Raw genomic sequence first — 13,663 nt, forward strand, 5'->3', positions numbered from 1 at the left:
GGGAATTATGTGCGTGAGGCTATACATTGAGAATAATGAGAACGTACTTGAATAATGTCCAAGGTTAGTATTTATAGAGGTGGGTAGTGTACTCCTAGTAGGATTGTGCCAATTGGACATATTTATCCAATGGAGTCCTGTTTGGGAAGAATGTCTTATTCATAATAGAATTTTATGACTAGTGGTGTTAGAGTTGATAAAGAGTCCTTGGAGGTTTAGGTGTCTGTTCGTCGGCCATATACATATATCTCGAGGAACTCTCAATGAATACTGATTCGAGAACATATTCTCGAGGAAGTAAGAGGTGAGTTTCCATGATCGTGTGAGCAATTCCTCGAGGATTAAAATAGTCGTCGAGGACTACCATATCTCGAGGACCTCTTGGTAGAAAAGTGGGACGGAACATGTGGGCAGTCCTCGAGGAATAGTCCTCGGGTATGCAATATTGGTACTATCATTTGGTAATTTTTTACTTAAAAGTGAAGTAGACTTGTTTTAAGGTTTGGCAAACATGTTATATACGGATGCTCGCAGTTGCGGCGGCGTCCTGCTTGCAGTAAACTCCCTTCCTTTATCACCGCCAACCGCCCACAGCCACCCCATCTTTCTCCCTGGATACGGGACACATGGCAGTCTCAAGTGAGTCCGCCCCCCACCCGGGCCAACCTGAGAACCCGAATCCCAGGGATCCCACCCCCGAACCCGACGACCTTGATGATTTCGAAGCAGAAATCGAAGAAGAAGACAACGATGAATCAGACGAAGGCGACGAAGAAACCCAACCCATAACTCCGGAGGCCCAAATGCGTACGGATCGGGTCAGTATGGAGTCCCTTTTCAAGCGCCTGTCCACGGAGCGAGTCCCAGTAAGAGTGCACGATGTTTTGATAAAGGGCAACACGAAAACCAAAGATTCAATCATCGAGGCTGAGATCGAGGAACTGCTGAAGAACGCAACCACGGTACAACAGCTGCTCCAGGCTGCGGGTGTTGCCAACGCGCGGCTGCAGCGCCTAGATATTTTTGATTCTGTGAACATTACTCTTGACGCTGGCCCGCCCGAGCTCCCTGGCACTGCCAATGTTGTGGTGGAGGTTTCAGAGGCCAAAAACCCGCTCACCGGTGATGTAGGGATTTTTTCCAAACCCGAGGTAACTATTGTATGATTGTTGATGTAAGAACTATGCTCACATTGATAAACTCTTCATTTTGTATGTAAATGTTATAGTGGAAATTTAGTTTATGCCATATGCGTGGGATATTTAGTTTTTGAGTTTGCCAATTGCTCTCCGGTTGAATATGACAATGTGAATAGTAAATTATGCGTATCAATAGCAATGGGATGTATGGGGTTAATGGTGTGTGAAACTAGAATTTTCACATAGCTGCATTCGAGAGTGTGATTGGAAGTCGTGGAATTTTTTGTGAACTCGAAGTTAAATAGGCTAGTTTTGAGAAGGGATAGAAGGAAATTCTTGCAGGAGTTCAACAACATCTAACTCGAGCAAAATGTTTGTAAACTTTGTTCGACAAAGTCACATTTGATTAATTATTTCTATACGATAAAAAGTAAATATGTTGAATCACTTGGTAGAAAGCTAAAAACAACTAATTTGTGCTAAAAAGGGCAATGGTTGATTTGTATACAGTGAGCATTAAGAGAGTCAGATATACTAACATGAAATTGACCCAATGCTAGCTCAAGATTCTCATTTATTTAAGTTTAATTTTGTAGAAGTGGTTTGAAATTCACTCTCTATTTGATATTTGATGTTATGATGCACTTTTGTAGGCTAGGTCATGGTCTCTTGAAGGATCTCTTAAGCTGAAAAATTTGTTTGGTTATGGAGATTTATGGGATGGTTCCGTGGCTTATGGCTGGGGTCAAGCATCAGAGGTTAGTGCCGGAGTCTCTGTTCCCAAATTCAAAGCATTGGCCACACCTTTAACAGCTCGAATATCTCTTCTTTCCCAAGATTGGTTGAAGTTTTCTTCTTATAAAGAGCAAGCACTGGGCATGTCACTTGGCCTATTATCCATTGGGAATCATGATGTGTCATATAATCTCTCATGGCGTACCTTAATCGATCCATCTCAAATGGCTTCTCACTCAGTTAGGAGGCATCTTGGACATGGTCTGCTTTCAGCCTTGAAGTACACATTTAAAATTGACCAGCGAAATTCACCTCTAAGGCCAACTCGAGGATACGCTTTCCTTTCCACGACACACATCGGTGGTCTTGTTCCAGACAATCGAAGCTTGCGTTTTATTCGTCAGGTTTGACTATTCTTTATATTTCCTTTGTTTATTTATCAATCAGAGACGCCTTCAAAGTTTCTTTTGTATTTTTGCTTGAGCCTCATTACAGTTTAATCAATTTATCTCTTCTGATTTTGATATCCTATAATCCATGACATGATTTTATGTTTTATTTAATATGGCATGACCTATCAGGTATCCCCCCTAACTTGAGGTCAAACTTGAAACTGAAATTCACAGCACAAACACACATGTATTGTTGTTGACTCCACATGCTTCGGAATGTCTTCCACTCTAGAATATATGATGCAATTACCAGCCAATATGCATGAGATGTTGGAAGACATCCTAGTGTGATTGATAAAATTCATGCCCTTCTATGACCTTGTATTTAACTTTCTTTTTTTTTTAATTTGATGCTTGGTATTTTCTGAACAGGAATTTGATCTTCGTTATGCTGTTCCTTTGGGATTTTACCATGCTGCTTTGAACTTTGGAATCTCAGGTGGTTTTATTTTCCCATGGGGGAGAGGGTTCTTGAATACACCTTCATATTTACCGGAGAGGTTCTTCTTGGGTGGTAATGCTTCTCCAGTTTGCACCTTGGGGGGCCCAACATCAATTTTAGGTTTCAAAGCAAGGGGACTAGGCCCTGCTGAGCCTAGAAGGCAAGAAAGAAGAAACTCTAATAATGAAAGCTCTTATGCGTTTACTGGAGTGGATTTTATTGGAGGAGACCTTGCTGTCACGGCTTTTGCAGACTTGTCCCTTGATCTTCCCTTGAGGGTGCTTAGAGAAGCTGGTATCCATGGCCATGCTTTTGCCTGCACTGGAAGCCTGACTAAATTAACGGAAAATGCATATCGAGAATTGTCAGTACAGAAATTGCGAGAATCCTTTCGATGCTCAGCAGGATTTGGCATCATTGTACCCACCAAGCTATTCCGTATGGAGGTCAGTCTTTTGCCATGAAATTAATCATTGAATTTTGTTGACTTTGGTAAAAGACGTTGCCTCAAACCACCAGTTGGTAGGATAATTCGTTTCTAAATAGGCCATCTTTTATCTGTCAGAATATGCTTTATCTGCAGTTTAAAAGATAAAAACGGAAAAGGGAGATAATCAATAAATTTCTTTCCTGGGAGTGTCAGTTTTCATGTTCTTGAGGTCCAGCAGAGAGTAAATTTTCAATTTTTTTATTTTGGCATTGATATTCCTTGAACATTCACGAGACAAGCTCTACTATCAGATAATAAAGATTGTGAATGATATTCAACTGGTAATGTTTATATCTTTTTCACCATAAATAGTCAATAAGTACTTCAGAGAAATGGCTAATAAATTGACTAAGATCCATAAATAACTAGAGATCGAACAGGGAAAGAAAAGCAGCAAAAGAACTTGGAAAACTTTAAATTCATATTTTATTTTATTTTTCTGGAAGAAATATGGATTAAAACCAGGACAATAATAATCCGCTTGAAGCACTTTTGTAGTCCTAAGAAGGATTTATTGTGTCTTTTATTATATGTTTAAGTACTTGTGTGATATCTCTGACAGCTTGATCCATTATCATCAGGTTAACTACTGTTACATACTGAAACAACACGAACATGACCAAGGGAAGACTGGTGTGCAGTTTAGCTTCTCTTCACTATAATTCCTGTTTGGTAATTTTGTCCCTTTCGTGATATCCAATGACATTGAATTGAACTCAAGGATTTATGTGCAAAAGGTAAATGACAGAAATTTTCCCATTATAACCAACCAGCCAATTTAGGCTATTTCAAGATTTGTAATTTTAAATTTAGGCAATTTTGTGATTCACCTTTACAAATAAATAAGATTTCCAAGTTATTAGCAAAGGTGGGTTTTGACCTTTAATTCAAATTGTTAGATAATTTAATTTTTAATTTTAAATTTATCTGCGGTGCCCACTGTATCCTATTTCTCTGTGAGATAAAGTTTAATTTTTAATGAATGTCGTCCTTGGAATCTTTTCATGAACACTTATTTTCTTGACATGCTTTCTGTACTATCTTGGGAAAAGAGTGCATGAAAATTACAACTTCCGGGGATTGAAGTAAAGAAAGTAACATAAACTTTGGATAATTTATGCTTTGATGTTGGCTTATATGTACTTCATAAGGATAGACTGGAGCTTTGAAAGTGGCACTAGTTTAGGCAAATAGATTTATCTTTACACAAATGGTAGATAGGTAGTTGTGCAATGATTGTAACATTAGTTTAAGTGAGATTCTAATTGTGTAAGATTGGTTGATGATGCTAGATATGATCAATAAGAAATGAAAAGTTACCAGAGAGGTTCAAGTTTTTAGAAAAATGTGGTGGAACTTTCCAGGTGAAATAAGAAATGAGATTTCGGAAGGTATAATAATGCTATGAATGACCTAGTATTGAATACGGGTAATAATATCGGCAACAGTTTTGGTTTTGTGCAATATTAGTTTATTAGAGAATGTGTAGTTGATAAAACGAGATAAGAAAATGAATTATAATTTAATGTGAAATCAAGTGCCTACAAGGATAGAAGTGTTGACTTAACGAGGTGGCATAATAATGGAACAAGGTTGAAATGGGTGTTTAAGACTAAATGACATATTGTAGAATTACTGAAAGTATAAAAATGTGAAGGCTTTGAGAAGCATAGGTTAGCTGAATGCTATGAAGCGCGAGTAGCGTGTTCGTATTCGATATATGATGTGTCATGTTGGACACTGACATTCTTTGAGCAACGCAAGATATGTGTTTGACAAGCAATGTGATATTTCCTATTTTCATATTTTTTTACATTTTGACACTTGTAGAATAAGTATACTCCTCAGACATGCCCATCTGTTGTACTATAATAAAAAGTATAAATAAACTTATCATTTTTAGCTTTAAAATTTTGAATAATTTAAATTTTCACGTTCCCAACGTGTTCATCTTACTTTTTTTACCCCCCCAAAAAAAATTAAAAAAAAAATCTTGTGTTGGAGTGTTCATTATTAGTAAGATATTGCAATAAAGGAAAAGTATAGAGTTGAATTACGTCAAGTGCATTGAGTGCAAAAACTAAAGATGTTTCGTCTGGTGGCTGTGAAATCACATGAAGATGGAAAGAATTATATTTACAGGGGTGATTTTGTACGCATCTTTTTTCCCCAAGAGGTCAAAACTTTATGAAAGGACATCAGCTTTTATATAACATGCGGTTTAAAGTCGTTATAGCACTTCCTCTGCTATGCGACAATTCTTGCTTCAAACATGTTGTACGCTACGATGAAAGCAAGTAAAGTCGCCTTACAACGACATTTTTATCCTGATGTACGACAAATTGAAGAAAAAATTGGAAACAGAAACTGCAGAGAATCTTAATTCTTCGAGGTAAACTTCATTAGCTGTCATGGAGCTTTCAGCAAAAATTCAATTAAATCACTAGGGTCTAATTTACTCACAAATGTAACCATCTTGTCACATTTCGTTGCTAAAAGTTTAAGGTTCGACCATTAACTAGTGTAATTTTTCTTAGCCCAACCTTGGCATATGCTTCAAGCATCTCGTCTTGTACTCCTGCGTTGATTCAACATTTCTGTTGGTCCCAGAGTTAAAATATTATGTATTTTAGAATGAATAGTTATACAATAAAAACTGCAGAAACGTAAAAACTCGAACAAAAAGAACATCAGATATGTTTTACTCCAAAAGGAGTCCGGATGTTCAGTCTAAAGGACCTAATCACCCGTTGAGCTTCAATCAAGAGTATGCTTGAGATTCCACTAAGTTTCAGAAATAAATTGTACAAAATGTTTGAAGAAATCAAGGATTTCTTCGATTTTATCTAGCCTTCTTTCTCACACAAAATTCCTCTTAGAGATCACACACAGATCACTCAACCTTCCCTTTCTAACAAAAGAAGAGATTACATCTCAAAGATTTAGGTTTCAATGTACAGAGAGAAAGAACACGAAGAACCCTCACACAGAGAGAGAAAAGAGAATTCTAGAAAACTGAAAGACTATCTCGTCGAAAAGACCAAGAGTCAAGTGAAGTATCAAACCACTGAACCATCTCCATCCAACGGTTGGGGGTGTGCCACGTGTACGGCACACCCCAACCCATTTAGAGGCAAAAACTTTATTATCCAAAAACACGGTTTTACAAAATAGATTGGGCCTGAATTATTTCCAAAAAAGATATAGCCCAAATTACAGCCTAATCGACTTTTAGTATCCCAATTTCAGAAATCAAAGAATACCTTTCATATTTCAATAATCAGGTTTTAATTAGTATTTTTTTATAGTTAAAAAAAGAGTTATTCATCCTAATTAATACCGCAATTTATGTTAAAATGATGAAAAGAATTTTTAATTTAATAAACTATATCTCTTCCTTTATTTCATTCTATAGTCGTATGCACTCTTCAGTTAATCTCAAAGTGCCTAATTAAAATCTACAAAATCCTCCCTATCAGTTTGCTATTTGAGAGGAGCGAAGCAGTGTCAAGGTTTGTAAATGGGATCCTTGTAAAATGGCTATTACAAGGAGTTGTGAATGGAAATCACGATCCAAAGCAGGCGAAGCATTTGAAAGTGAAGAAGGCCGAAAGTCACAAACGGAGTTCGTGAAGAAACCCCCAAAACTGCGATTGAAACGCGAAAACCCAAATTGAAGGAGGTAAGTTAATTTTGTTTCCTTTGAGATTATGGGTAATTCACTTTTCAAATTTATTAGGTGAGTACGTACAACTAACTATAAATTTGGTTGGAAAATTTTTCAATTCAAGAAATACGGTTTATATTGCTAAATATTATGCATATCTATTACCGTCTGAAAAATAGTGTTTCATGTTCGTCTGTGACCTATTAATATGATCCTTGTGACCAATATGTTTTGTGACTATAATGGTGGGTGTGTCCAATTTGGATTGTTACCCGATTACATGGAAAATAATGTTTCATTTTTTTACTTGGGTTTTGTGAGTAATCAACAGAGATGAAAAATTAGACAATCTTTCATGGTGGGTCCTAATCAACTACATTGAGTGCTGTTAATTTCAAATGTATGGAATATGTATTGTGACCAACAATATGAACAATATAGAATGTATGGAATGTGTAGTGTGTTTCATTTTCGTTTGTGACCTATTAATATGTTCCTTGTGACCATTATGTTCTGTGACTATAATGGTGGGTGTGTCCAATATGGATTGTTACCCGGTTTCATGGAAAATAGTGTTTTCATTTTTTTCATCTGGGTTGTATGAGTAATCAACAGAGATGAAAAATTAAGCAATCTTTCATGGTGGGTCCTAATCAACTATATTGAGTGCTGTTAATTTTTCAGATTTTACTTCATATTTTATTTAATGTGATGCAGGAATGGAAATATATGAAATCCATGCCGATGACGTTTGATGCTAGTTGAGCTAGGATGGACATTGCCCAATTACTCTTTAAACAAAAGGAAATCAAGAAGCCGACAAAGCCGATGAAGCCAAAGGGAGAGAGCATTCAAATATATTGATTGTGGAATCCCAGTTTAGTGACTAGTAGATGTGCGATGTTTATGAATGTTGGAAACATGATGCATGAATATTTTGAATCATTTATGTTCATGAAATAGACTGGAATTGTGGTTGCTCACGTGTCTTTCGATTTTGTAATAGTTTCGCGTTTCTACTATTATTTGAATGTTCCATATGACTTACACTCTATCAGGTCACATGTCTTTTATTATCATATGGATGTTATAAGGCAATTGTTAATCACTGGTTAAAATGTCACAGATTTGTTTGCCCAAGTCACAGGTCACATATGATCATGTCTATGTTCTAATTCAATTCTTAATCAAAGGTCACGGATTTGTTTGCCCAGGTCACAGAATTGTTTACCCAGGTCACAAGTCACATACTTATTTACCTAGATCACAAGAAACGATTTTGTGTACAAAGGTGACATGGTTAAAAATTTTTAATTTATGATCAAATGTCACAATTCACATATTTGTGTACAAAAGTCAGGGCTCATAGGCCGTGTGCACAAGTTACAATTAACATTTGCACACTCAGGTCACAGATCTTTGTGCATGGGTCACATGTCATAGTTTTAATAGGGCATCAATATCTGAAGATCACAAAATAATTTAATAATATTGTCAAAGGTCACAGTTCTCTAACTTTAAAGCATACGATATAAATCATTGGTCACAGATGTTATTGCGACCAACATCTACAGGTCACAATCTACGTATGATATGATCCGTATGTCACAAATACCTTATTTCAATACCATAATCTCAGATTTAGTAGGTCACAGATCCCACGACAAAAAACTCCATAGGTCACAAGTGATTTTATAACATTACTCGTATGTCTCCGATGTTGGGTATCAACAGCAAATCCCAATACTGAGGTTAGCATTCCATTATTTAATTTCATTGGTCACAGAACACGTTGTGTAGGTCACAGATTATACATGCATAGTCATTTTCCAGTGTTCATATTCATATATCTATCAAAATAGTTACAGATTATTCAGATATGTGACTGTCACTAATTCTTCTAATCTTAAAAAGCCTGTTCTCCCCAACCTTGACGATCTGCAAATACAGTTGCACCCCTCATGCGAACACTTGACAAGATATTCCTTCCCATCTAAACGAATGACCACAAACTCAAACATGTTTTGAATGACATAAAAGACATGCTCAACTTCAGGACCTCCTTATTACAAAACACCCTACCCTCTTCTACATTTCTTGCTTCAGGTTCGAGGACAATTGTGACCACATATACATCATCGTGTACAGATGGTTCGACTACTGCTTCGCAAATGTCGTATGATAGTTCCTATAGTGAAAACAACGATCCTTTGGAAGATAGATTATCTTCAATAGGTCCAGTAATTAGGTAAATGATAGATTGTTGTTCGAATTTTGCAGCTGTAACCTCGATGTTTATGGGATATTTGGATGGATCACGCTCTATAACCTTCGGTGTAATGTACAACAAAACGTTGCTCTCACTATTTATCCTGACAGGAGGCAAATCTACGTTCAACAAGTAGCTCTTTGTGACAACGACTTTTGCAGGATCCAAATCGAATTCCGTCATTACTGTGTCCACAAGTTTCACATAACAGAGATTACGATCAACCAATACTAATGATGAACGGGCCGCGTATAATAAGCAAACGTGAACACTTCCCATTTCTGCAACATTTAATGCGTAAAATTTTAGGTCATAGAAACCACTATAAGTTGAATTCATTAAGAAGCAGATCTCATACACAAAAAAAAAAAGGAAAAGCAAACTGGTCACAAAGCCATGTTTCAAGCATGGACGCATTCATGTACGATTTTCACACTTGGGCATGCGGTTTCACCATAACCATATTTTCAATCTCTAGAACTATGGTCTCAAATCCACAAACACACCTCTTCATGTCACAGTATAATGCTTTGCATGTGCTAGACCACATGTCAGGAATGAGACATTCGGAATCCATAAAGATGCATTTCGAAGATGATAGAAAATTTTAGTACAAAACTGGTCAAATATCATACGTTTCAATTACAGATGCATTCTAAATTGCTTTTGTAGCATGCCGTGTGTATTCACAATAGATGTAATTCCAATATGTAGAATTGCAGTCATAAAACCTCATTCCTACCAGTTCTATGACAACAAAATTATATCTGGTGACAGACCCATACTTCGCGTGTTAGTCACAATATTTCATGATTGACTGGTTCGGCATTCATAAATACCACGAACACCAAACGTTCGCGAGTAGAAAATGCACACATATGTCGTCTGTGGTGAAACCCTGTTTAGATGCAAACATAAAATGCATATTTCAGGGACGTGTATAGGTACTTACCGATTGTTTTTGTGACCCGAATCGAACCAGCGTTTATCAAATGCAGATTCCGTCGACGGTTATGGAGAAAAATTTTGCAGTTGTGATATCGTATTTGTAGCTTTTTCCCCCAAACAAGGAGGCCGTTTTCGTGAAGATTGAGGTTTAAATTGGTAACTGCTTCCGTGATTGTAGCATCCATATCCATTCATTCCATTTTTTATATATTCTATATATAATATATAGAATATATTATATATAATATGTTGACCTCGAAAATTGGACCTTCCATATAGTCAACCGATAGCTACTCTAAGTATTCCTCCCTGCACACAATCAATGCACGGTTAGACGCACACAGCCAAGACCAGCGGGGGTGGTGGCGGTCGTATACACTCCGACGGTCAAGTCAGATTCGAGTGGTCGGAACAGTATCCAGAGGTTGTGTCCAAAAACACTAAGGGAGAGGAGAAAATATATAAACTTGATATGGAGTACTATGTAGTAAGAGTTTCATTACCTTTGCCTCTTGCCGAACTTTGGGTATTTATAGGTGGGATGAATCGTTGGATATAGGACACGTGTATACATCTGATGATATGAGGCGTCCGCTCATAGGCGTCAATCAGCCGCGTTTGTAGAGTGGGTGGACAGTTTGTTTCTCCTGAGTTGAGTTGACATAAAGTTGATAAGTCACATCAACTAGCCTCATGGAGACGTCAAATCAATTTAAACCTTAGGTGCAGAGAGGATCTTGGCAAAAATTTCTTTCTGAAATTGGCGACGGATCTTCTAATAGAGGTCCACTTGGCCTCGGCCTTAGGGGCGAGGGAGCTTCGATCAGTTCAACAGGATCGCCTATATCTCACAGTGTGCTACCAGGTCATTGATATTGGTGAGATCACTTTGAAAACACTTTGGATGGGTGTCTATTAGGTCGGAATGCGTAGTGGTTGGCATTCCGAAGCGGTTCAGATAGGGGCGTAACAGTGGTCCCCCAAGTCCAGGTATGAATATTTATATCATAGGTGGACTTGCTTTCCTGACCGGATGTGTATGCCTCGGTACTGGGGACCGTGACTCGTGGGAGCTTGTAGGTCGATCTTTTGCAGTAACCGAAGCCATGATCTTAGGCAGATGCGCCAAAGTTTCGTTACTGCGTAAGGGAAACAATAACCGATGTGAGGTCGAAGCGCTGCAAGATAGGACGATTAGTAGGAAAAAAGGTCAATGCGATGACCGAGGCGATGACCCACAGGGGACTCGCATCAGGCGTGTCTGAGCTGTGTAAAGTTGAGTGAGGAGCTCATCTACCACCGATGTGCTGACCCACGTGGGACGACGCGTTGGGAGATGGCTAAAACTTTGTAAAGTTGAGTGAGGAGCTCATCTACCACCGATGTGCTGACCCACGTGGGACGACGCGTTGGGAGATGGCTAAAACTTTGTAAAGTTTAGGGGAGAACGTAGCTGCCGAGGCAATGACCTACAGGGGACTTCGCGTCAAGTGCGTCTAAACTTTGTAAAGTTGAGTGAGGAGCTCATCTACCACCGGTGCGCTGACCCGCATGGGATGACGCGTTAGGAGATGGCTAAAACTTTGTAAAGCTTAGGAGGGAACGCAGCTGCCACCGGTGTGCTGACCCACAGGGGGACGACGCATTGGGAGATGGCTAAAACTTTGTAAAGCTTAGGAGGGAATGAAGCTGCCGAGGCGATGACCCACAGGAGACTTCGCGTCAGGTGCATCTAAGCTTTGTAAATTTGAGTGAGGAGCTCAAACCGAGGTGATTTAGGCGTTAAATGATTTGACAACTGTTACGTATTTCCAAGGTGACAGTTGGGAGCCATGCCCATTCTCGGCTAGGAAAACCTTCAAACTCGTAAGTTTCAGTACCTTTTAACTACTGAAAAATGGCTTCTAGGGGGAGTTTTGGTTTAGGGAGGGGGTTAGAACTAGTGAGGATGGACGAGGCCATTATGGCGACCTCCTCAGAAATAGTCGAGGCGATAATAGGGGGGAAAAAATATGGAAGCGACCGGATAGCCCAGTAGATACTTCTGTGCACTGGGGGGCGTCGGACTACCCATGTAAATTAAGAGAGGCCGACCTGGAGAGACTTAGGGTAGAGTATAGGATCCTAGATAGCATAGATTTGATCCTCCCCAAGCCCCGAAGAGAGGGCCTGCTCCTTAGGCCGGGTTGTGTGGCCATCAGTAAGGCGATCTTTAGGGCCGGACTTAGGCTGCCAATTCATCCATTCTTTAGAATGGTGCTTAGATCCTATGGGCTAGCCCCGACCCAACTCAATCCGAACTCCTGGAGCCAAATGGTGGGCTCCTGGATGTTTAGAAAAGAGGCGTGACTAGGGCTGGAGATGCCCTTCTCCGTCTTCCAGACCCTTTACATACCTAAGGTAACTGCCGAGGGGGGGTGGTACTACCTTACTTCATAGGGTTCCCATACTCCATTCGTGCTCGATCTACCAAGCTCCATCAAAGAATGGAAGAGCTCGTGGTGCTGGGCCGCAGGGCGATGGGACACGATGGAGGGGGAACCCTTGGCGCCTCTTACAGTCCCAATGAAGTATTCAACACTTAGTGAGTATAGTAGTTGCTTTTCTTTATATTCTCTTCAGTTCGAACTGTGCCTAATATTTGCATTTCTTTTGTAGGTGCTCTTCCTCGGTGCGAGCTTTCATCCGAAGACTTCGAAACCATTTGCATCATCTATTAGCTGCCTCAAAAGAAGAGGTCATACCATAGGCTGATCCGAAAGAACATTCGCTTCGTTACACATGACTTGATGGCATCCCAAGGTAACTGGACCGAAGCCTTTACCTTTTATTCTGAACTCTTTACACTTGCACTAATTCGTTATTCGTTCCTTGCAGACAATTTTAATAAGAAGATGCCCGCACGCCCCGACTTTAAGACAATCCAGAGGATGATGGCAGAGGCACGGGCACTTAAGGCCTCCTCCTCCTACAAGAAGCAAATGGAGGATCTGGTGGACGTCAGTAAGAGGCTTCAGCCTCCGACGGAGGAGGAGGTACCGGAGGCTGATTCCGGAGGAAGGGCAAGAAGAGCGCCATCCCTCCAAAACGCCCAACTGTGGCGAGGCCACCCTCCGTTCTGAAGCAGACCACAATTCCAACCGGGGTGGCCATTCCGAAGAAGAGGCTTGCGCCATGCCAATCGCTCAAGTGCTGGGGTAGCAGAAGAGGAAGAGGCCCCGTCCCTCTAAGGAGGTTGACTTTTTGGGCACAAATCCGGAGGAGCTAGTGAGGGAAGGATGGAGTCCCTTCCTCCAGAAATAGCTGCAATAGCAGTGGTCCACAACAAATACTGGACTGAGGAGTGGAGGGACCACATCGCCTCCTGCATAGCTGAAGACTTGGTGGCTGCCAACAACGCCTGCGTGGCTCGGGCCCTGGGTACAAGCATCTAACTCGAGGGCCTGGTGAAGGATCTGAATTCCAGGAGGGAGGACTTCGCCAAGCGCCTCGAGGAGGCGATGTACTATGGGGATGCCATA

At 39.9% G+C, this 13,663-nt stretch overlaps 1 protein-coding gene across 1 annotated transcript; it reads left to right on the forward strand.

Annotated features, from left to right (window-relative positions):
• Nucleotides 1-498: 498 nt before the first annotated feature.
• Nucleotides 499-4,202, forward strand: LOC111405491 (sorting and assembly machinery component 50 homolog). Its single transcript, XM_023034398.1, has 4 exons — nucleotides 499-1,151; nucleotides 1,793-2,278; nucleotides 2,699-3,214; nucleotides 3,840-4,202. Exons 1-4 carry the CDS (start codon nucleotides 627-629, stop codon nucleotides 3,918-3,920), a joined length of 1,608 nt encoding a protein of 535 aa, XP_022890166.1. The 5' UTR covers nucleotides 499-626; the 3' UTR covers nucleotides 3,921-4,202.
• Nucleotides 4,203-13,663: the final 9,461 nt, after the last annotated feature.

The sequence above is a fragment of the Olea europaea genome, chromosome 12 (genome assembly GCF_002742605.1).
Source record: "Olea europaea var. sylvestris chromosome 12, O_europaea_v1, whole genome shotgun sequence".
Classification (NCBI taxonomy): domain Eukaryota; kingdom Viridiplantae; phylum Streptophyta; class Magnoliopsida; order Lamiales; family Oleaceae; genus Olea; species Olea europaea.

Bases quoted from the DNA above. Each gene is read 5' to 3' on its own strand.
- LOC111405491 (XM_023034398.1), top strand. From the start codon at position 627: ATGGCAGTCTCAAGTGAGTCCGCCCCCCACCCGGGCCAACCTGAGAAC. The intron at 1,152-1,792 runs GTAACTATTGTA...GCACTTTTGTAG, and splicing joins GGATTTTTTCCAAACCCGAG to GCTAGGTCATGGTCTCTTGA. The intron at 3,215-3,839 runs GTCAGTCTTTTG...CATTATCATCAG, and splicing joins CCAAGCTATTCCGTATGGAG to GTTAACTACTGTTACATACT.